At 44.9% G+C, this 24920-nt stretch overlaps 1 protein-coding gene across 39 annotated transcripts in view; it reads left to right on the forward strand.

Moving 5' to 3' along the window:
- tcf7l2 (transcription factor 7 like 2) overlaps positions 1–24920 on the forward strand; it is a 90367-nt gene that overhangs the window by 57400 nt on the left and 8047 nt on the right. For 24 of the 39 annotated variants that reach the window (XM_071461677.1, XM_071461678.1, XM_071461679.1 and 21 more), the window contains 6 exons: positions 15534–15666; positions 18316–18418; positions 19450–19536; positions 23787–23927; positions 24033–24195; positions 24441–24548. In XM_071461677.1, coding sequence (XP_071317778.1) covers positions 15534–15666; positions 18316–18418; positions 19450–19536; positions 23787–23927; positions 24033–24195; positions 24441–24548 — 735 coding nt within the window. Of the gene's footprint in view, positions 1–5252; positions 6380–9647; positions 9786–15533; positions 15667–18315; positions 18419–19449; positions 19537–23786; positions 23928–24032; positions 24196–24440; positions 24549–24920 lie in introns of those variants that run through there. The other 15 variants (XM_071461660.1, XM_071461693.1, XM_071461661.1 and 12 more) reach the window with 4 other exon arrangements.

The following is a 24920-nucleotide window of genomic DNA, read 5'->3' on the forward strand; positions in this document are numbered from 1 at the left end:
ATTATTGTTATTCTAAACCTTCCCAAAACCTTTAGCTTTCGTTTACGTTTTCCCTCTGCACCACACAGTGGATACATACATTTGTATCCATTGTGTTGGATTTTACAATAGCTTGGCTCTGCTGTGTGAGAATAAAGAACAATCCAGGATGGCACATTTCTTCCACCTTCAGGGGTAGGCAAGGTAGACTGCCAGAGAGTGGGAGGAGGATTCCAGACTGTTTTCAAATTGTTAGTAAAAGATATATGGGCACAGAATAGGTATGGCTGCTGCAGTACCCCCAACCCCATCTTTCATGCGCACAAACACACACACACACACACACACACACACACACACACACACACAGTGCTGTGCAAGGACTGAGGCAGGTGGCTCCCCATGGCTGCAGCTTCATGACAACATGCCATTAGAAATAGCAGGCCTGTTGATCAATCCTGCCGACATGACAGCTTCGCCGCGAGGCCTGGCTCTTTGAGTGCCGACGCCGCGGCAGCTCCCTCTCCCGTTTCTCCCCACTAATTGGTGAAGGTTTCTCTTATATATGCTCGTGGCACAGGGCTTTTTTTCTCCTCCACCTCCTCCTCCTCCTTTTCTTCTTTTTCTCCCTCTCCCTCTTTCTACTTTTTTAGTTTCAGCTCCTCTTTCCCCCTATCCATCCCCCCACCCATGCCACCCATTTTTATCTCTCTCTCTCTACATATATATATTTATATATATTATATATATTTTTTTGTTTTTCATTTGAACATTGTCACATTGGAAGCGATAACTTTGGGTGAGATATTGCAAGTGGGTTGAGTAAAGGGATGTGTGTGCCGCGGGCACTGTTCGTTCTGTATTTTTTTTGTGGGACTATTGGAGCTGGGATTTGACATTGACTCTAGGCAATGTGCATCAGCACCAGATACACAATGGGGATCATCCAGAAAAAAAATTAAATCTTTGTCAGGTGAAATGAAGGAGAAACTAGGCCTTTGATACACTTGCGTTTTTAATTGCATGGTTTATTTTGACAATTTTAAGCAATGCTGCTAAAAAATACTATATCCATAATGGAGTGACACTGTGTCATTTACGTTGAAAGTCATTTATTTTATTATTTATTTTTTTTGCTCTTCACAAACAGCCGTGTAGAATCTGTATTTATGTTTATTTGATTTATCATGTAATCCCTTTCTTTCTCATCAAACAGAATTAAGTTGCAAAACGTCAAAACAATTGTCAGGGAATGGCTGTGTGTGCTGCTTGCTGACTTGTCACGGCACACAGGGCTGCGTTCTAATTCCACCAGTGTTTCGCCGGCGCATCCCTCTTAAACGCCACCCACTCTGAATCTCTCCCAACTAAATAAATGAGGGGGGAGATAAGCACACATTAAATGTTTAACTGTCTCGCATTTGTCATCTGTTTTACCCCTCTTAATTAAACAGACACAGCTTAGCCCCGGCACTCCAAGTGCAGACACACTCGCACACAAATACACAAACACACACACACACCCTGCCTGTGAGCACTGGAGCCTGAGTGCAAACCCTGTCCTGCCGATGATTAATTTAGCCGTTAATATTTATTTTACTCCGTCCTGCGAAGTTAGCAGCTCAGTGGAGGGTGAACCTGAGATTTTGTTTCTCAGTCCTGCAGGCTGTCTTGTTGCAAAGTGAGGAGGAAAAGATAGATTTTTTTTTGTTTTTGTTTATTTTTTACTTTTCTTGTTTTGGTTTTTTTTTTCGTCTTTTTTTTTACATTTTTCCCATTATGGTTTCAGTTGGAAGAGAGAAGAAATATTCTGTGGGCCAGTGGTGATTTGTGTCTGCTTCAGTATATTATAGTGATGTGGTGCATGTTGAAAACATTAACTACTACCTCCACCCAGTGGCACAAAATGAAAAAAAAAGGCAGGTGTGATTGGCAGCACACAGTATTTAATGTAGTGGGAAGACTTGCCTTAAGCAAAGAGGGGGATGTATTCACCACACAATAGTACTGCTATCTCCCACTCTGCATTGTCTCTCTCATCGCCGACCTTATTACATGCCGTATTTGGCATGAAGAATCCCCTTCTTATCGACACTGAATTTTAATGCCAATACGCGTAGATGGCCGCCTTATTCTAGTAGTTATTTTGACATCACATTGCTTTTTCTGTGTGTGATTGTGTGTGCGTGTGCGTGTTGGTTTATTTTTTTTCTTGGTGAATCAGAAAGGAGATCTGTCTGCACCACTGTACACTACTGTGCTCTCAACTTGCTGACTGTTGTGTAAAATATAGTGCGATTGAACATTGTGTGCCACCGGTGCTTTGCCGGTTCTTGGGGCATCAGCAGACGTGGAAAGCGAAAGGGAGAGAGATGGAGCGCAGGCCCGGGGTGAGTGGGAAAAGAGAGGAGAGTAGAATTGGGGGTTCCTCTGAAGCCCCCTCTCCAGATCCGAGGAGCGGAGCGGGGATCAAAGTGGCTTGTTTTATGTGGCTGGTGCGAGACTTTGAAGTCCCAGAGTCACCTACAGCACTCACTTCATCAAGTTCACTAGTGTCTTAATAGCAGATCAATAAGTTTCAAAGTCGGAGAGTTAATTTGATACTAGCGCTGATGTGATCACGCTGGGCCACAGAGCTGCCTGCTCTGCTCCCTCTCGTCTCTCTCCTCCTCACCTAGATTGGACCTGTTTTACGCTCTCAACTTGAATTAAGCCATGGTGGGATTCTGTGTTCGGTCCCTGTTTTCACAGGAAGCCTTGCGTGAACACTTAATCAGTGTCTGTGCGCGTGTGTCACAGCAATTAAAAGATCATTTGTTTAATTAGAATTTAATTAGAACATTCTTTCGCTGCCATTTGAATTTTAAGATCTGTGTTTTACATCCATATTTTTAATATTTGTATTATGAAGGAATTATTTATTCATGTGAATTAATGCTGAGCTGCAGAACAGACATTTTATTTCTCTGATATTTTGAGCAACAAATTATTCGGTCTTTCTGGCTCAAAATAATTACTCAAAGACTTAAATTAATGTAAGAAAATTCTGAATTTATTTTTGGTTAAATCCAGTTTTGCTTCCTAATTTTATAACGTTTCATCCTTTACTGCTGAATTGGATCAAGTCTAATTCATAAGACATCTCATGGTGAGATCCTATAAATATCAGTTCTAAATATTAAAGCAAATTATGTTTATGATAATAAACATATAGGTAACATTTTAACATGAGTAACAAAATTGATGAAAAGTGATATATCAAGTTTTAAGTATGAATGGTGCACTTAAAAAAAAAAAATTACGCCAATGCCGACGGCTTTTGGAGATCGGAAGAATCAGGAAAACAGAGCGCTTTCTTATGCGTGCTATTCATTTCAGAAAAAAAGCAGCACCATCTGTATTTGGTGCCGTGATACCAGTGAGTCGGTGAGGCCGGATCGGCACCTGGAGAACAAAAGGGCAATTTAGTATGTTCATCTAAGGGTTGCTAATGGTATTAGGGAGCCGGCAGGGTGGTCAGCAGGGGCCCGGCGCTCCAAGGTGAGCCCGCAGCTTGACCTCCGCACTCACACCAATTCACTGGGCTGCTGGCATTAGTGCCACACATCTGCCATTTTTTGTGCAAACCCCTTCAATGCTTTTCACTTTATTTTGTAGTGTATTCTTCATATGGGCGCGGGTGGGAAATGCATTGTCATTTGACCCAAATAAGATCTTGCATTCAGCCGTTGCCCTGACCGAAATAACTGAGACAACTAATCAGATAATTCTCGTTTAAAAAAAAAAAAAAAAAATTGTGTGATTGTGTGTTGCTGGGAATTTACAATATGTGAGAAAAGAGAAAAGTGTTTAACATCATGCCAAAGATACTGTGAAGCTTTGGGTGCAGAGGAGTGAAGAAGGTGGCAGGTGCAGGTAGGGATGCTTTTGGATCAGGCAGATATTCAAGACGTGAGAAACCTTTATATTTATTAAACAGTTCAGAGGAATCGTCATTATTATTCAGAAAACATTTAAAATTGCGCATCGTGAAATATTTGATGATGGTTGAGAAGATTGTGCAGGGAGCCTGTGTGTGACACAGCCGTGGCTCCTGGTGTGAAGTGTGTTTCTGCGGGAAGCGGGTGGCAGAGCAAGGAGAGAGCAGCTCCTGGATGGAGCTGAAACGCGGCAGCGGGTGGTGCTGATGGAGGCTGCCTGTGTGGTCCTCAGCGGTCGGTGCTCCGCCAGGCTCTGCCGAGAGCGCTGGAGGTCCACGGCTTTAATGAATGTTTCATGTTAAATTTAGCACCGGCATTGTTCACGGTGCAGCACTTTAAACATCTTATTTCTCTTAATGTTCCAACAAAGGTGGAAAAGAAAATCCAGATCCTCTTTTAAAAAGAAAATCAAGGAGAATAAATCCGTTACATGTCATCAAAAGAGAGAGAAAAAAAAAAGGATGTTCTTTGAATTTAAATTTTGTCTGCTGTCATCAAAATTATTCCTAATTTATGATTTCAATCCTTAAAAAATGGTTAAAATTATGACTCAAAATATTTCTATATTCCTCTCCCTTTTTTTCTTGAGGTTCCTGCTGTTCATGCACCATGAAATCTTGCTTCATTAAAAGTGTATTAATCTTGTCTCGTCTCATGGGAGGTACCTTAAGATGATGTTGTGTCTTTTTCTTTAAATTGTTGGAGGAAAAAAAAAAATCTTCCAGATTTGGTCCCTGTCAGTCAGAAATAATTGTGTGCTTAATCTTGTCCCTGATGGATGACTTGGAGTTCAGCAATGGGCCAGCTCCAATGACAAATACAATATTAATATTCATTAACTGCTTTGACAATGCTAATTTTGATGCAGTAGTAAAGGGCCTTCCAAAGTTAGCGGCCAAAGCATCAGAGCTGAGCAAGGTGGCAAGATAATTTGTGCTGCTTTACTGAGCTGAAGGCTTTTAAAGTCTTAAGCAGGGGAAAAAAAGGCTAGGTACCACAAACAAAATAAAAGAGAAAGGGAAAAAGTTCAGACGCATTGGAAACCAGGACTGTGGAAGTAATACGATCAAGAGACGGCTACAAAAATTTGACATCTCCAATGCTGCATCTTTGAGCAAATATTTTTTTTTTTTTTTATTTAAACAAAAACTTACAACAAAAAAGGATCATAACATGGTAAGTCAGCACATTCTCAATTTTTTTTTTGTTTAATCTTTTTGATCTTTTCAATTATCGCCATTTGAAGATCAATAGTCATTTTTTTCTGCTGTGGTTAAAAGGCTCACAGCGGTGGTATAGTGGATGGTCGGATCACGGCTTTAAGAGTGGGCTTCCTCTCTTCAAGCCACCAGTTGGCCGGGTTGAATTTTCTATTGCCAGCTCTCCCGAAAACCATACAGGGCTTGTATCCATTTATTGGTGTTTTTGGTATTGTTTTAACTGCTGTTGTTGGCTTGTTGTGGCAGGTTTGACTTTGGAGTTGGGGTTCCTTTTCCCCCCCTCAGTAGTCTGAAGAGAGTTCAGGCAGGAGAGTTGGAGGTGCAAAAGCTGCACTACAATGACAAGCTCTTTTGGTGATAAATGTCTGTTTTTTGTTTTTTTTTTGTCTTTTGTGTGGCTGTTTTTTCCGGGGCTTCTTACATCAAAAATTGGGGCTACCGACGGGCAGGACTGCGGTGTAACGTGGCTGCAACACCACACACCCTTTGCCCTGGATCGGAATGCTTTCTCTAGCCTTTTTCCGACACTTTTCCTGCCCAGCGTTTGTGTTTTTGATTTTGTATTTAATTTAGTGTGACTAGTGGTGAATGGAGCGTGGCTAGTTTTGGGGATTAATGACATGACGAGAGACACCCCGCTGCTTGAGTTTAGCCAAGTTAGGGCAACTCCTATAGACGGCACTCCACTACCTTTATGTCTGCCAAGCCGCTGAATGAAAGCCTCTCTCTTTCTCTCCCTCTTTTTGTTGTTCTTTCAACTTATCAAAGAAAGAGAGATGGACACAAAAGGGCTTATTAGGGGGGATATGAAGATGGGCGCGGGGGAAAGAGGGAGTCCCGGTCAGATGCGAAGAAGAGCAGCGCAGCCTGAGTGTGCGCATGAATGCATGAGGGGGCTGAGAGTGAACAGCCAGCTCCAGCCGTCCGCTCGCGGTCCTCTCCGCTCTGGGACCTGAAGGGCTGCCGTCCTAAGTCGCTCCAGCGTACCTTGGCTCTCGCCCGGTCCTCCGGTCGCTCTCTTATCGGCTTAACCCATCGGGTGTTAGTGAGGGGCTGCCGTAGATGAGGTGCTGCCCCCCAGTGGATTAGTGGCTGACATGGTGGTGGGAGTCTGCTTGGAGTCTGTGCACTACCACGAGTGCCAGCATGCTTGTTTTAACCAGGAACCGAGCAGCATCCCAAATACAGCTCTTTTAAATGGTAAGACTTTTCAACATTTTAATTACAGCTGTGCGTTATTTTCTGCTGCTTGTTTGCCTTTAAATATTATGTTTTGATTGAATTTATTCATGGATATTTTTCTGGGCTCCGTTTGGCAATTTATAACACTTATGCTGCTAAGTGACAGATTGACAATTTGGATAATGAAAGGCAGTGTTTGATTGCTTTGTCTTGACAGCCTGACAGGGGTGTATTATTCTAAGACATCAAACTAAATATGATTTCTGTTTATTGTATGGTAAAACACAATTCTATTAAATCAAATGAATAAATGCCATTATTTATACACAAGAAATTAAAATTTTTATATGTAGTATTAACATTTAAATTGTAGTAATTTGATCATTGGTCTTGCCTACTATTCCTGCGTTTCTGTTAACATTAATACAGCAGGGTTAACTTTTTTTATACTTCATGTCTAAAATCATTACATTTCTGTAATTTCTAATCAAATATAATTTTTGTTAGTCATATAATTTTACTGTAATTATTACAGTAAATGCTAAAAGAAGAGAACCAGGACTTTGAAGTTAGGCTTGTGTGTTAATAGCATTTTCTATTTACTGTTTTATTAAGTTGCCTGAGAAGATAATGATTGTGCAAAGGTCATAGGTTGTTCCGTTTCCTTGTTTTGTAAAACTTTTTGTTATTCCTTTTTTTTTTTCTTTTCTCGCACACTTTTTGGTCTCGTGCGAACATCTTAGACAGTGGCGTGGAATAGAGTTTTTTTTTTTTTACTCCCCCCTCTGCTCTCTTGTGTTGTGGCGTTGATGCCATTGTGGCTGGGTGATTGGGAGCTGTCCATCACTTACTGGCGAACTGGCAGTTTACTTAAGAAAGTGCACGTGGGACAAAAGGAGATGGCAGGAGTGTGGCAGGCCGGCTGAATGGAGGGAGGGCAGGCAATTAGCCACCGCCTTGTCGGGGCTCTTTTACTTGTCAGGCTGGAGCCCCGGCGCTATTGTCCACGCTGTGTAAAGGACATTCCCAGGGCTTTGTTTTGGCTTTAAGGGCCTCAGGACTGCCTGCTGCAGGCCAGGGGAAGAGCAGGGTCCTGACAGTGACAGAGAGGCTGAACCAGAACAGAGGAAAAAGAAAGGAACAGCGTATTAAGAGAAAAGTCTGTGTAAGTTTTTAGCTTCTGTTGCCAACTTTTAAAAATACCTTAATACAACTGAGAAACATTGAACTCCCTGTTTTATTGGCCTCACTTTTAAAGATATTTTTGTCTGATTCATTTCCAGCGTTTCTAAATTCCCTCGCTTTAGTTCATTTTTCTGAAATATTTTCTTCTTCAATAACCTGCACCAAATTATATTAAAAATATATTAAATATTACTGTGCTTGGGTGGAAATAATTTATTCTATAAATATTTAATTTGTCATGGTCATTAGTCAGGTTCAGGTTGTTGGAGGTTATAAAAGGTAATTAAAAGATGACAAGTGTGGTTAATTATAGAATGTAGAAATGAAAATTATCCTTACATTTGGAAACTGTTTATTCTGTTTTCAGAATTTGAAGTTACAAAGGAAAATTAAGATTTCTTATAATCTTATAAATTCTTAATATCTGAGGTGATTTAACATTTTTTTAAATTTCATTTTTTTCCTATTCCTTTTATTAAACCTTCAGATAATATCCCACTAATATTAAATGTTTAATGTGGGAACAAATGTTTTCTTTTAGGAAAAATGAAAGTTTTTACATTTTATTTTGGATTTTTTTCTAAATGTTCACTCCTATTATTTTAAAAACAATGTGAATGTGTTTGATTATCCAAAAAAAAACAAAAAAAAAAACCAACCCAAAAAAACAAAAACAAATTAAAAATCATGGTTGATGGACTTCCCCTATAGTGCACCATGTCTGTCTGCACTGATGACCAACGCATCTCTTGAATTCTTTGTGTTTGTTTGGGGGGGCAGAAAAAAAAGTCTTGACCTCGTGAAGCTTATCATCTGACCTAAGTATTCAGAAGTAGAATGGATTTGAAGGTGAAATAGCTGTGGAGAAAAGAGAATGGGGAGAAGAGGGTGGCGAGGAGGGGCTCGAGGCCTTGTTCACATAAACCTTGAATGGAGACAGAGTTGAGGAGGGAGTTAAGAGAAGAATTGTTCTCCACTCTAAGGTATTGTTTAGAAAAAGGGTGAGAGGGAGGCAAAAAAAAAAAAAAAGGATTGCGACGAAAAGGTGCCACATCCGTGTCAGAGTGAAGACTTTCTCTCCCTCTCCTCGGTTTCCCCCTGGAAAGTGGGTATGAAGAGGGGACTGTCAGCATCACACAGATAAAGTGACTGTTGGCCACACTTTGCTGAGCCTGCCCTCCCTTTGTGGATGTTGTTGTGTCTTGTTCCTTTTTTTTTCTCCCTTTCTATCTCTCTCTCTCTCTCCTGCTCTCTCCTCTTTGTCTCCGTCTCTCGCCTTGCTCACTTTACCTTGTAGCCAAAGCTTTTCAAGCTGCCAGTTCGTCTCTGGGCATCCTGGAGGCACAGCAGAGCCCACACACATACACACACATACTCTAAGAAACACATACACAGACCCAACGTACAGCAGGGATTTGGGTAATAACTGATTTTTTTTTGAGTATGTGTGTTTGTGAGTATATATATATATATTTTTTTTTCTGGAGTATTGCTAGTGGGAAGACTGCTGCAGTGCTGAAAAGCTGCTCACAGTCATTTTTCCTCCTCTGTCCACATTCTGGCTCTCACTTCTTGTACTTCTTGTCACCGGCATCAAAACTTTCACTGAGCGAGAAGAGGAGACTGCTACCCGCTAAGAGCAAGGGCTTCTGTGGTTAGAGTGAAAGATTTTTGGGGATTTTTTTTTTTTAAGGATGGATGTGGGTGGGTTGAGAGGATTGTGGTGACTGCGTGTGTGATTGTGTGTCTGTGTGTGCACGTGTGTGTATATGGGGAAACTAGGCCTCAGACGCCTCAAGAGATAGATGTACTCTAATGTCAAAACCTAGGGGAACAATGGTCAGCGGGCCGCGGCACCAAGTGCAAAGAGAGGGGGGACGATAAACACACATGCACACACACCACACATGCCCAGCAACACACTCAGCGCACACAGCGGAGCAAGGAGCCAAGGCAGAAACAGACAAAGAAGGAGGAGAAGTGGAAGAGAGAAGCGGCCAAGAGAGGCAAGACAGCTTCTCCCCGGCGTAGAGAGGGAAGGAGGAGCTGGGGGGGCCAGGTGGAACGAGGAGGAGGAGGAGGAGGAGACGGGGGCGGGGGTGGGACAAAGGGGGTCATGTACCCGCGGGATGGAGCTCCAGCCGGGCCGGAGGAGACAGGAGCCAAGGCAGGAGTCTTGGGCCCGGGGCTCTCTCTCCTCCAGCAGGTGGGCTGCTGGCACCTCAATCTGAGCAGCTGGGTGAGTAACGCAGCTCTGCTCCCCTGCCTCTTCTCTGTCTCTGCTTGTTCTTACCACTGAGGGCTTTTACTCTGACAGGTTGTTGTTGTGATGCAGGTTGGTGAGGGGAGGGAGGGGCGGCGGAGGGGGGTGTGTGTGCGTGTTTTGGGCAGGGGTCATCAGTGGTGGTCGTCTGATTTGGATAAAAATCTGCCACATCGAAAACTTTTGTGTGTGCTAACTATATATTGTACGCATGCTAATTGCTAATTGCTAAAACTTGGAATCTACATAGACCGTTGTAAGTGTCACACACTTTAAAGATATTGATGTTTTTAACACTCTTAAACTCCTGAATAATAAATATGAAACTGTAAATTCATTTAAAAAGCACACTTTCAGAGACATGCTTCTCTCAAGAGGAATATTATTTACTTGACAAAACATTATTTGATCAAGCTCATGTCTTAACCATGAAATGTAAAATAAGATTTCAATAACCTCACAGATTTACATATTCCTTTGTTAATGTTGCCATCCAATTCAAATTCTTAATTGCCTGGCTTTCAACTGAAATTCTGAGGGGCTGATTGCATTTCAAAAGGCAGAATTCAGTCTGGCTCTTAACACTGTGATACAATATCACCTCTTAGAGAAGCCCCTTTAACTCAGGTATGATGAGAGCTCAAGAGGCTGTTTACATTGAAAAGAAAAAGCTTTCACGCACGTGTGTCTAAGAGGCGATTTGTCTTCTCAGAATACAACAGTTCTACCGAATACCACTTCATATTTAAGCTATTTGTGCTCAGTTTTATTTATCTGTGACATATCAGAACATGTCCTTTCTGCGATTCTATTTGATGTGCCGACTATCAAAGATGGGAAGCAAAAATAAATGGTGACGAACGACTTGAGTGCTAGCGAAGGGAGCAGGAGGAAGGGGAGCAAAGGCTCTGGCCCACATAATATTTTTGTTCAGCGCTCTGATCAAGCAGTCGGCATGTCACTGCAGCAAAGTGAATAGATTAACTTTTAAATATACTGTGGTCTCGGGAGCCCCTTGCCCTCAGAGACGCATCTTCCCTGCAAGAGAAAACTGATCAACACCTCCATATCTGCTTTTTAACCCCCACTACAATTCCCATGTCCCTAATATTGTGTAGAGTTTTTTTTTTCTCCCTAAAGATTAACCAGGAAATATTATTTCTGAAATGTAGCAGGGGTTTTTTTTTTATCAGCGTGCTCTGCTGCAGGATTGTGGCTCTGATCAGGCTTTAATTTGTCAGAACGTTTCATATTCCATTGCTGTTCATCTCAAAGTATTGTCTGCTTGAATGTGAGGATTGATTTGACTGTGTGTTAGTGTGTGTGTTTGTGTGTGTGTGTGTGTGTGTGTGTGTGTGTGAACATTAGTTGGTACGATGGGGAGTTTGCTTGGAGATGAAGATCTTTAGCCTGGAGGGGGCACTCTAACCCCCCCCCCCCCAAAAGGAAAACAGAAATCATGTGTCTAAACAGATTTCAACGGGGATGACACTGAGTGATACCAGATGAATCGTTAGATTGGTTCTTTTTGTTTTTGCTCAAATCAAATGCACACATACTCACACACACACATACTCACACACACACACACACACACACACACACAAACAACTCTTCTGTGACACTTTCCCCAGCTCCTCAGTGTTGCAGTTGTGTGTGTGTGTGTGTCACTCCATGTGCCTTGGATGTGGGCCACTAGCACGTTCTGGGAGAGGCTCAGGGCGCTCTGGCAGCTTTTTCTGCTTGCTTTGGAATTTGGAGGCCTGAGAGGACCCCAATCCATCACGGCACTGTCATCCCCGCATCCCTCTCCTCTCTTCCTGGCCTCCCTTCCCTGCCCCGGCCTCACTACAGCTCATTAGCGCCCCGCAAGCTGTTGTGACAACTCATCATATCATGACATAAAGCAGAGAGACAGAGGTTCTAGCCACCCACCCCACACACTCACACACACACACACACACACACACCCAGCCACCCCCTGGGCCCACAAGGTCACCACATTCACATTTAGGGTTCAAATTGGCCCTGCGAGGTGCCACCAGGCGGAAATGCAAGGCCAACAGCTTTTTCCTGTCCGGTCTGCACCTCTCTGTCTCCCTCTCTTTGTCTCACTCGGTCCTGCTGTCACTTTCTCACCCGCTCTGCCTTCTCCTGTACACCCCCCCTCCCTTCCTCCCTCCCTCACCAGAGTCATTCATTTGTCCACTTCCAAAAGGCTCTTTTCACACAGTGGCAGAGCAACATTAGGAAAAAAAATTAGGAAATATTTTAAAGTTGAGAGAGTTTTGTGGTTGTAGCAGCACTGCAGCATGTGACAGGAGTTTAACACTTGCAGAGTTTCATTGTTGGAGAATAAAAACTAGTGGAGGTTGTGAGCTATCAGTGCTCAGAGGATTTACAGGTATTGCAGAGAAACATCACTGAGAATAGAAGCTGATCACAGTGACACAAAAAAACAAAATGCATTCAGGCACAGAGGTCTCCTCTCCTTTGAGCATATGAGCCTTGCAGCTGGAAATGGAAATAGAATAGAATGGAATAGAATAGAATAGAGCCATTGCAATATCAATAGCATAACCAGAGGCAGAAACACTGCTGCTGTTTGTGTCTGCCGTATCAAGTGTGCTGCGTGCACTTCACAGCGCTGGCCTTCCTCAGCAGCAGGCGCCGTATGTGTCCTGGACGTGGAACGAGTCAATGTGTTCATTGATGTTTGCACAAGAGTTTGCTCTTAAATTTTGCTTGAGGGTCTTTTGAATGTGAAAACCTCTTTTTGAGGATTGGAAACCCGGTGATCATGACTACAGTGCGGTGTGTGTCTCTGATTGTCTTCGGCTATATTTGTTTGTTGTAATGATGGAGGTGGTGGGAAGGATGCAAGTCAGCGGGGGTGTAGGGGGCAGGAAATGTTCTTTCTTTTCCCCTGGCTTTTGTGAAGCAGGGAGAGCGAAGCCTCCCACGTTGCCTGCTTTTGTCTCTCGGCGCTCTGTGGGCTCTGTGCGGCTGAAGCACCCAGCAGCCTGCCAGACTCCTGAGTCCTGGGCTCGTATTGTCCCACAGCGGCCACAGGGCAGGTGCTGGGCCTCCCTTCCGCAGAGACCACCGGGTGCTGCCTTGACGTCAGCGCGAGGCAAAGTTGATGCTAGTGATCACGCGGGGCGAGGGTGAGCGCGTGACCTGATTGAAGACATTAGACTGACGCGTCAGCTGACTGACCATACATGCACTGGGTGATCCACACTGTGGGCGTCAGCGTGACTGATGGCACAGTGGATGTCTTCAGTTTTCAACTGTGTCAGCAGAGAATGTGAAAGGGGGACAAATCTTCAAACAGTCTGTCTTTCCTTAAGCAAAAGCCAGAGCCTACGCACCAAAACATGAGTTTATTTCTTGCTTTCACATCCAGCTGCAGTCTGAAGTGGACTGAGCCGACTGTGGAGGCAGTAATCAGTCCAGCCTGTTGCTATTTGCCTCACTTTTGGACTTTCGGAAAAAAAAAAAAAAAAAAAAAAAAAGAGCACACTCTTAGACCACAAGTGACTATGATGTAAATCGGCTGGCTTCTAGCTCTCTCTCTCTCCCTCTCTCTCTCGCTCGGTCCCATACACTCCCTCTCTAACACCCTCTGTCTAAATGTGGACTCAGTGGATGGGCATTTTGAACTGTCTTCTCAATGGCCGGGGCACCTGGACAAAAGAACTCATTTAAATGGCCACTAAAGCTTTTCAGCAGCAAGAGATGAAGAATTGACAACATTCTTTCACATCATTACCCGAGGGAGGAGCGGGGAGTCGTGAAGGAGGAGGTTAGGAGGTGAGAGATAGAGGAGTGAGGTGGGGGGGGGAGCAAGAGAAAAAGAGGGAGGGGAGACAGAGGCCATCTTCTAGCATTCAGCTGCCCAGCTCATCAGGCTGCATATGGCAGCTGTCATAACCCCCCATCCTGATTGTTTTTCTACCAGTTTCTCTTTTTTGTTTTTTTCATCCCCCTGTTTTCTAGATGTGCAGATCAGATCAGGAGCCCCTATGCAACAAGAAGTGTCTTGGTTTGTGTTTCTTTTTAACGAATCCCATTCCACCTACCGCCCCCCCACCCCCACCCCTTCCACCCCCCCCAACACACAAACACATATACACACCCCCTCCTCCAGCCCCTCTCTCCTCCTCTCCTCCCCAGCCTTTTCAGCTCAGGGCTGTGAATGAGTCCCAGGAGTCTCTCTGCCTCCCTGGAGTTCTGCTGGGGTTCATTAATCTTTCATTGGGACCATGGCAAAAGGGAATGCCCCCCCCACACACGCACACACCCTTCCCCATCCTCATCCCCATCCCCCACACAACCCCCCCCACCACCACCGTCACTGTAGAATAGAGGTCTGGATGGCCAGGCTTGTACCCGCAGACAGTGAAACTGAGCTCTGAATGGACTCTCAGTGTATTCGACTCTCACACGATCCTGATATTAACTTCAGCCTTAAACAGCTCAGGCCAGATGATTAGTTTGCAGCATTAAGCTCTGCTCACATTTGTCTCGCCCTGGGCCCGCAGCTTTGCATTTGTATTGTCAATGAGCATCGAGCAACCGAGCATCTTATGCATGTATGCCCCCCTGCCAACATCTAGTCCCATTAATGTTTTTCAAAGTCTGTTGGAAATGTGCCACAGTGGAGCTTTTCTTTTTTTTTTTTTTTTTCCTTGCATGGGTTAAAGTCACTAATGAGGGTGTGTGGCCGATGAGAGAGCAGACCGAACACACACACACACACACACACACACACACAAGCAGCTTGGTGTCTCACTCTTCCCCCCTGAACGTATCATCCATGTTATGATAAGCCTGATTAGTGCTGCTTCTTTGACTGCTGAGGGCAGGATAAGGATGTGTGGGTAAAGAGGCGAGAGCAGCCTCTGCCACCAGCCTAATCTACAGCAGAGCTCTAATCTGGTTATCTTGTGGTCGGGGGACTGTGTGTATTAGTGTCTGTCCCAGCCCAGCCTGATGAGAGGGGCTGAGCGCCGGTTAACGCAGGGGCCCACGGCAGCACACCCCTAAAGCTCCACTGTAATCTTTGGGTAATTGAAAAAAGGGGGCCTGCACCACTTAGGAGCACAAAGAGAAGATTACATAGCTAAAACTAATTTGGCAAAAATGCAGAAATGGATTTTCAGCCCCACCTCCTCTCTCCTAACCCTTTTATTACAATACACCCCTACCCTCCATGAACCAGGCCCTTGGGGAATAGACGAGGGAAGGGGAGCAAGGAAGAGAGGAGGACCAGGAGGAGGAGAGCGCTGACTGGAGCTGCTAATGACTGTGGGTTTACATGCGCTGCCTTGATTTCGTGGTTTACAGATGATCGATTACTTCACTGCAACCGTGGTTAAAAGTGCCTCATCACACATCGGGCCCAAATGTGAACTGGCAACCCCCCAAGCCTCGTAGATTGTGTTACCGAATTCCAGTGTGACACCGCAGAAGTGTTTTTAATTACAAACCACACTATTTTCACTGTGGCTTGGTGGTTTGGCGCCTTGAGAGTACCCAGAATATGATAGCTCTTCTTTTCAGAGCTTTTCAGACCAAGTTGTAATTCTGTGGCCTGCGATCTCTTACCCTTTACCCAAATATTAACACCTTCTCTCCGCTTCTCTCCCCTTCTCTCTTTCTCTCTCTCTATCACCGTCCATCTGTCTCTCTCTGTATCCCTCCTCTTCTTTCTCTCAGTCTAATAAGGTTCCAGTGGTACAGCACCCTCACCATGTGCACCCTCTCACACCTCTGATCACCTACAGCAATGAGCACTTCACACCGGGGAACCCCCCACCTCACCTACAGACAGACGTGGATCCCAAAACAGGTACAGCCCTCAGTCTTCTTCCACTGTGTGTGTGTGTGTGTGTGTGTGTGTGTGTGTGTGACTGTCCTGTTGTAACATTTTACCTGAACCCTGCTCGAAGCTGCACTGGCAGAAAGTGCAGTGTGGTTTTTAAAGGTGTCAAGATGAAACTTCTCCTGAACCACCACAATAACAATAAAAATAGACATCAGAAGTTTCGAAACCACAGCAGCTCTCCTCAGACAAGACACTCTATCTCTTTGAAACTGTTTGCACTGATGGGTGTGTAAATGTTTTATTATGCCCTGCTGCCATGCTACTCATGCAGGACCTTATGTTTGTCTTGATGGCGTCTGTCTGTCTGTGGACACAGTCTTGTGAAAACAACTCATGATGCAAACATAACTCAGATGTCCCTTTTTTACAACACATGCATTCTTGTTTAAACTACTGTCCTATTTAATATTGACACCACCCACATATGAAGTATTATGAAACAGAAATTCCCATTAGCACGTCGTAGTCATAGTGGGACAAAGTCTTCTCGTTGACAGCTGCTGCTCTCATCTGTTACTGATTGATTTAGCGATCATGGTCATTAACATGGTTTGGCCTTGGTGCAAAGTGGTCTCACATTCGAGAACAAGAACCTGAACAGTGGCTCATAAACCTCTCGTAAAACACAGAATTCGTCCAACAACCACGTCTGCTCATGACCGCAGCTCCCCGCTGCCAAGACTCAAAACAAGACGGCCACTGTAGTCGGAGGACCTCACATCTAGCTATCAGAGAGCAGTAAACACACTCCTTGAGATTGTCTCTTTTGAAACGATGTCTGCAGCTTAATACACAAACATCCTCAAAATGGAAGATGCGACCCGGGTGACCTGAGCACTTGGGATTCGAGTGTACAGGTTTTTGATCATCAGCTGCTCCTGTCAGATCTGCAGTTCTATCTTTTTACACCCTGTTGATCCTGCAGATTCACAGCGTCAAGGTTCAGCAGTCAGAGTCAGCCCACGCGTCCCACTCCCCCACAAACGTTTTTAGGCAATTTCATTCATTTCTGTGAGCGTCTTGACCCAACACTTGATTTTGTTAACTGTCATTCAGCCCGTCCTTTTAGGTTAATGTGTTTCCAGTTTGGTGAGTGATTTCATGCTTTTCAGCAGTCTCTGGTGGATTCAGTCAGTGTTTTAGGTAATAATGTTCCCTTATTATGATGGTCCTTACAAAGGGGAAATAATGCGCCAGCTGCTGTTTAATGTAGTGCTTAATGGGGCTGCTTAATTGGGCTCAGTGTTTAATTAATTAATTAATGAGCTATATTAGGTCTTGAGCGCTGGGTGGTGATGGGATAATGTTCGTGAGGCTTTCCGTTTTAATTGAATTTTCCTTTGTTATAACTGTATTGCCTGAAAAGTAAAGTTTCGACACAAACCTCTGCGCAGACGTTGTCCACCAGTAACAGAATCGCTCTCAAGAGTCAGTTCCTGCATAACCTGGATCAGCTTTGGGCTCTGGGTGTAACCACCAAAACTGGCCAAATTCTGATCTGTGAAGACTGAACTGGCTCTGCCTCTAATATCTGCAACAACAGCTGCACAGGCAAGCCAGCTGTGTGGAAGAAACACACATCAGCCAAAATGAAAAGTCCCTCAATTCCTGGTCTGCTGAGCACACACACACACACACACACACACACACACACACACACACACACACACACACACACCTCCCTGCTGCGCTTTTACACATGTCTAGTGTTCCCTGTTTCAAGTTTGTCATGAGAGAGAGAGAGAGAGAGAGTTATTTTTACACCGGGCTGTGTACGAGACCTTTTCAAGGCAGTCATTCAGGGCAGCTTGTCGAGGCAGCTTCTTCTGCCTGTCAGCTGCCACAGAAAGTAAAGGCGGCGGCGTGGACGCTGTGATTGCTTGGCGATGCCCTCAACGAGAGCTGTCCTTAAATTGGATATCTTTGTCACTGTTTGTCTGTGGGGGGTAACAAACAAAATCCGCTGCTGTTTTTATGTTAAATCTGATCATCGCTTGCGCAAACGGAGGCCATACTCACAGTTTCACATCGTTACACTGAACGCGCAGCTGTTGAAAACAGTCAACCCTTAATCTCATCTAAATGATACAGACCTTATAGTGTGATTGGTCCTAACTCTCAGCACATAATCTGTAACCAAAATCCAGGTCCATCCAGCCGGTTTGCCAGTGTGAATTAGCAGGCAGACTCAACCTGTAGCCTCATATTGAAAGCTCTCTGATCACACACACAGCTTTAATTATACTGTTGTGTTCTGTTAACTTCTAAACCTCAGTCATTTTATATCATTAATCTTCTGATTCAGTAGACAAATGTAACAAGAATCGTGTTGGTGTTTTCTCCTCACCTCTCTCCCCTCTGCCTCTTCCAACACATTGTGCTGCCGCCGCCGCCGCCTCAAAGGCCTTTGATCAGGGAGTGTGATTTAGCACTGTGTACATGCGAGCAACAAGCCCTCTTCCTCCCATCTGCACTCCTGTGATGTCTGCCCTGTTCAGATGTGAAACTCTCAACAAAGAATGAATTCAGCACCGGCAGAGATTTGGTTCTCTCTCTGTCATCATCTTGTCTGACCACCTCCTCTCTGCTCCTATCATCCTCCTTCTTCCACAGGAATTCCAAGGCCTCCACATCCTCCAGATATATCTCCTTATTACCCACTGTCACCTGGCACCGTCGGCCAGATCCCCCATCCGCTAGGATGGTTAGTACCACAGTAAGCGAATCCTTTTTTTATTACTCTTTCTACTGTGTTGTCATGTGAGTCGTGTGAAAAAGCCAGCAGCGCCCACATACTGTGACGATTAGTAAGCATGAATTGTATATCATGAAGCCAAATTGTTAAAGAATGAAACAATAAGAGCAGATATTACCTTACATGTGTGTACACTGTAGCAGCAGGATGTTGGTTTTTATGGAGACAAAGTCAATTATGAAAGCTGTCTCTGTCTCCGGCTGCCCCCCCCCCCCACAGTGGGCCCTGTCTCTGAGTTGGAGGCCTCTCGGAAACTCAAACTCGATCCCTGAACTTTCTACCGCACTCGCTCCTGGACCATGACAGCCCGTCGCAGCCTCCTCAGGCCCTCACCAACCTCAACTTGCTACTTTGTGGCAAATACTATTTTGCATGTGTCTGTATGGTCCAATTAGAGTAATGAACTGTGATTGCCCGTATTTTACCCACAATTCCACACGGGGGCTCTCCCCTGGTAACTCTTGTCAACACTTGTTAATATGACAAAAGGCTACAAATTAAGCTCTGTTAATTTAATGTTTTCTCACCGCGATCTAAATACCGAGAGAGGCCCCGAGCGCAGCCATGGCGCCCTTTGATTTGCTGCACTTTATTTTGGTATAAATTTACATTCATTATTGTTTGTCTTTGGATGTGTAGACCTCAATTAGCGTGATGGCTCCATTAAAGAGACCCGCGCTTCGTCTTTAATTATCACAACAAAACACCTAGTTCCAGCTTGGGGAGGAACAGGGCCCCACTCTGTCGACACAGAGCGAAGGGTTATGAAATTTAATTAGCCATTGCTATCAAGATTTGTGGCATTCAAATTGTTCAGAGTTTTCCTCCCTTTGATCTGCGCTCTGCAATCCCCCAGATTTTTGTCCTGATCAAATGAGAATAAAGAGGCCCACGGTGGGGAGAGCAGAGAGACAGAGGGCTTTACCTTCTCCTCCTCCGTCAACCCTGTTCCTTTACCTTTTCGCCTTTCTTCTTTTCTTCCCCCTTCTCAGGCAAGGTCAACCTGTTTATCCAATCACAACAGGGGGTTTTAGACACCCCTACCCAACTGCGCTCACTGTCAACGCATCCATGTCAAGGTGAGTTGAGCCCTAGGAGTCAAACGCATGCACACACTCTTTCTTGTGTACACATACATTGGGTTGTGTGGGTTTGTGTTGGCTGTGAGGGGGCAATTCACAAGCAACACACACGCACACTCACGTGCAGAGACAGTCAGCGGCAACTTCTCCCTTAAGGAGAGCTCACACTCCCCATCTCTGTGTTCAAAAGGCCAATTCTCCTGTGTGGGGCTCCAGCTAGCGTGCTCAAATATTAATTATATTTATCATTTTCTAATGAGGCCCCTGAAGAACATTTACCCCCACTGCATGTCAGGCAGATCTGAAATGAGCTGGGGCTTGTCCTTGCTGTGAGTTTCAGCAGCCAGACAGATAAACAAACACAGCAACACTTTGAAGGGGACTAGATGATATAAGTCAGGGCCTGGCACTTGGCTAGTGCTTTGGTCCAGCCCATTAGGGTCCAACTCAAGTGCTGCTGTGGACATTAGTGCACCCATGGGGGGGTATGTGTATTTGTTGCCATCTTGTATACATGTCTGTGTGTTTGTCAGTTGGTGTTAAACTACTTATTGTTCCCTTGGGGGACACATGTCCTCTATATTGTGTGGGAAGCGAAAAGGAATCCATTTTAAATGGCTAAAAGCCCATGATTTGTGGGTCTGGAGGAGCCAGAAAAGCAACAACACAAAAACACAAACAGCTTCCCACTCCCTCCACTCCCTCTGCTCCTCCTCCCTCCTCCACCCTCTGCTCCCCTCTACATGCATTTGCAGCAGTGGGACTTTTGGACGGGGCTGGTTTAGAGTCTAGGGATGAGGCCAAGCTTTAGTTTAATTACAGCCTGATTGGAAAAGCAGCTCCTGAGGGCGGTGTGTTTAGACCCGGGCGACATTGATGGATCATGTAGAAGCAGGGAGGAGTCGCAACGGGGGGATGACATTTTTTTAAAAGCATAGCCCTGAGAATAAGGGAAAAGAGTTTTTGTAAGTTCCCTTCAGTTCAGTTTTTTTTCAGATGTTACTCTAATGTTAAACTGTATATAACTTCTTGCATCTAATGCATCAAATGTTAATTTTACATTAATCTGAAGAATGGAGTCTGGATTAGAGCCAGATTGGCCCCTCCCAGCCCATCCCGAGAAAGTCTCAGGTGCAAAGGGTCAGACTGTGGGTCTGTCCAGACATCGGCATCTGGCAGCAGTACCCAGCCAACCTGGACTTCAAGTGACTGCTAATTTGGTCCCTTAATGACAGCCTCTACATTGTGATCATCTTATTTCCAGTGCAGCTAATTGAATATACTGGCGGGGGTGTGGGGGGACTGGCCATGGGGAAGAGCTAATGCCCTGTGATGAGGCCCCTAATTGAATTAGTATAACTGAATAGATGGAGGCTCTGGGAGCTCTCTGGAGAATGGGAGGGTTTAACACATCTCAAAAAAAAAAAATCCCCCAACTCCCTCCTCTCGAATGGGGGAAAAAAAAACAACTAAATTCTGACTTTGACAGGGGCAGCGAAAAAAAAAAAAATCTAATTGTTGACAAAATCTAGTAACAATTTGTCTAATTGTGTCAGCAAAATGGCAGACTCTTTTATATACATGGCCTTCAGCTAGTTGGTTTTGTTCAAAGAAAGGACCGGACTGCTGTGATGGCTCAAACAATTTGTAGGGAGCAGGTTGACTGGAGGAAAAAGGAGAGAAAAGACATCCTGGCCTTGTACTCTTGTTGGGACCCGAGTCTTTGCAGGAGAGAACTGCCTCAGTATCATTCCCCTGCGCCTTAGCCCGAACTGAATTAGGATGCAGGGAGTGAATCTGGTACCTCGTAGTCCTGCAATGAGCACCTTACACCTAGGTCCTGTTTAAAATACATTTCTTTTAGGACGGGAGGAGAAAGAGCCAAGGCGAGTAGAGACAGAGTCAGCGGAGCAAATGAAAGACATTATTTTTGATAATGGGGTTGGAGCCAGTGCAGGTCCCATATATTGTGTATGTGTGTGTGTGAGTGTATGTGTGACAGGTGGGAGGATGTGAAGGCCCCTTTGCCCCTTATGCTTAAGCCTGCCCTTTGATATGTTCCCCCATCATCCTGCTCCCTCTCTTTTCCTGGGGAACAGGAGAAGTGCACCCGCCGGATCATTATACATTAAACAGGCACGGGGGCTACTGCTTCGCACTGGCAATTAAATGGCACTGGCTGACACTGGGCTTGCTGCGCCAGTGACCCCCCCTCCCCCTCACCCCTACCCCAACACCGCCAGCCATTCTTACCTTTCAGATTGAGACGTAGGAGCCCCAGGGTTGGGGGGTCTCCGCAGTGTCTCCCTCTCTGTGTTGGTTAAATTGGTCCAAGGCGCTGCTTGCTGCTGATGAGCCCGGATGATGATGATGATGCCCCCACGCTTCAAAGGGATGGCCGTCATGTTTAAACCATAACCTGGGCCATGCAGTGGCAGCAGGAGGAGGAAAGGGAGGGAGAGAGGAAGCGAAGGAGCGTGGAGGTGGTGAGGGGACAGGGAGGAGTAGAGAAGAAGAAGAAGAAGAAGAAGAGGAGAAAAAAATAGATCTTGGAACAGAGGAAATTTTAACAAGTGCACAGAGAGAGAAGGAGGGAGGGTGAACAGGGAGAGAGGAAACGGAGTGAGCGAAGAAAATGCGGCAGCCCTAATGATGGGCGATATGCAGCCACTGCTGCTGAGCTCCCCATCATCGGATGACATGGCACAAACACCAGTGTGTCAGTGATGAAGGGAGAAGAGGGGAAAGGAGAAAAAGAGGGAAAGAGTTTGAGGGGGGAGCACACTGGCACTCCCCTGAGATGGCCTCCAACAGAAACTAGTTGTTCCTGGCAAGTTTATCCTCATCATTATATTCTGGCTCGGAGCCATGCAGCCAGACACAGCTGGATAATGAGCTGCTTTAAAAAAAGAAAAAGAAGAAGAAGAATTATTCCTCCTTTTTTTGTCTCTTCTCCTTCATCCGCCTCTCTTCTCTTAAATTTGTGTGTGGTCACGTGGAGCTGCGGCGCTGCGCCATAAACATACGCACGCAGATAGACGTGCGACCGTTCAAATAATCTCACACAAATAATTAGTGTCACACACACACTGGCACAGACAGAACAGCAGTGTCTTCTTCTGGCCAGTGAAACGATTTCATAAATAAGGGTTTCTGGCCTCGATGTGTGGAGTTGTTGGAGATGATGAAATGATGATGGGAGTGCAGAGGGATGAAGATAAAAATGTCAGAGCTGCTGACAGTGCTGAATTGGCAGAAAGGAAAAGGAGGAAGCAAATAGAGACCCAGTACCTAAAGTGATACTGGACTGTGATAGAGCATTTTATCCTAGTTTCAATATTCCTCGATAGGAGGTTATGGCTCAAGCCTCTAAAACCTGGCCTTCGCATGTCTGTGTAATTGCAAAAAAAATGCAGTTTCCTCAAATATTAAAGACAAAATGGAAAGACAGAAAATTAAAATGTCACTAAAACTTATTTGGAAAACTTTTCCCCAGCTCTTGTAGATGACAGTTATAAAACCTAATAGGAGAAAGGTTCTTTTAGACCTGAGAAGAGCCTCAGCACTGTTAAAAGCCATGGATGGCACTGATGTATCAGTCTACACAATGAGTTGTAAAGTTCAAGGTGCACAGAGCCCTTAAGCGTACCTCTTTCACTGAATACATGACAAGAATTGTTGCCTGTGTTTGTTAGGACACTCTTCATAGGGCTTATTCATCTCAATGAGGCTCTGATGATTATAAAGGTAAAAAAGGCACTTGGCTCAAGTGTACAGTTTTTTTGGGGGGTGTTAGAAAATTGGCATTTGAGAGATTCATCCTTGTGCAATTGCACTTCCCTACTGCCACACAATATAGATGTTTCACATGTTTTACTGATGCTTTGCCATAATTTGATGTTTATACCTCTGTGTGAGGTGTGTAGTGGCCTGGGCTTGATTCTGCACTCAGATTAAATTGACCTAACACTCGTTTTGAGTAGAGTGGTAAAAATGTATCGTGATTGGTTGTGAATAATAATACAGGAATCGGCCTTGGACATTTCTATGTGGATGTGTGTATGTGCATTTATGTCTCGCGGCTAAATGTCAGTTCCATTTCTATGAGGAAATATTGAAAAAGCACTTTATGCTTTGATATGTGATTGAAAAAATGGGAATGGAATTCAGCCTTAGCTGCACAGTCTTGTGTATAAATGTGTTCCATCTTCTCATTTCACCCGTGTCCATTCTGACGATTTACACAGTCTTCTGTCCTCTAGGTTCCCTCCACACATGGTGCCCCCTCACCACAGTTTGCACACCACGGGTATCCCACACCCAGCCATCGTCACACCCAACGTCAAGCAGGAATCCTCCCACAGTGACATCAGCTCCCTCAACAGCTCGTGAGTAGACATTCTCTGCCTTACAATCACTTTTTCAGTCCGATGTGACTCAGAGCCAGCCGGCGGTCGACTGTGCTCACCTTCCTGCCTTTTGGTCCTCCACAGGAAACAGTCAGACGCTAAAAAGGAAGAGGAGAAAAAGAAACAGGTCCACATAAAGAAGCCTCTGAACGCCTTCATGCTGTACATGAAGGAGATGCGGGCCAAGGTGGTGGCTGAGTGCACACTGAAGGAAAGTGCTGCCATCAACCAGATCCTGGGGCGGAGGGTAAGTCCTAGATACACACCAGCAGTGTAATGGTCAAACTGAAGGGCTTATCACACAGGATCACCTCAAGGTGAAAGCAGTTAACACTCTGAAGATTCACTGCCCTGTCAGAGGGTTTTTCGGTGACCTGATGGCCCAGGATTGTAGATATAAGTCCAGTTAACAACATGTGTACTTGTATGTTTTCTCTCCATGGTGAAAGTCCTTCAGTGCGTTCTTTCTGTGTCTTGTTTCTCGTTGCACAGTGGCACGCCCTATCGCGGGAGGAGCAGGCCAAGTACTACGAGCTGGCCAGGAAAGAACGACAGCTCCACATGCAGCTGTACCCAGGCTGGTCAGCACGAGACAACTATGTAAGTTTTTAAGTTTACAAGTCGTAACGGCCTGGTCTTTTTCCCCCTTTCACTAGGTCACATGACCAGGACGAGTTCTTTCTTTTGCTTTTTTCTTACCTAGCCTGAGGGATCTCTCTTTTCCTGTTACGTTCTTTTGATATGTATATCTGAGACCAGACAAATTGCCTTGACCTGAGCCCATCTTGTCATGACATGAAGGAATATTTTGTAACAAAGCCCGGACGTGATGTTGTTCATATGAATCCTCGGTGAATGTCTTGCACCCCAGACACTTTGTTCTGACACATTAAGCGCGCAGATTTCTCATCAATTTTGTCCAGTTTTGGGATCAAGTTGACCAGTGGAGTCTTCCATGAGCAGCCTTAGAGA

The sequence above is a fragment of the Trachinotus anak genome, unplaced genomic scaffold, assembly GCF_046630095.1.
Source record: "Trachinotus anak isolate AG129_WGS33_773 ecotype Australia unplaced genomic scaffold, CSIRO_AGI_Tana_v1 ptg000025l, whole genome shotgun sequence".
Classification (NCBI taxonomy): Eukaryota; Metazoa; Chordata; class Actinopteri; order Carangiformes; family Carangidae; genus Trachinotus; species Trachinotus anak.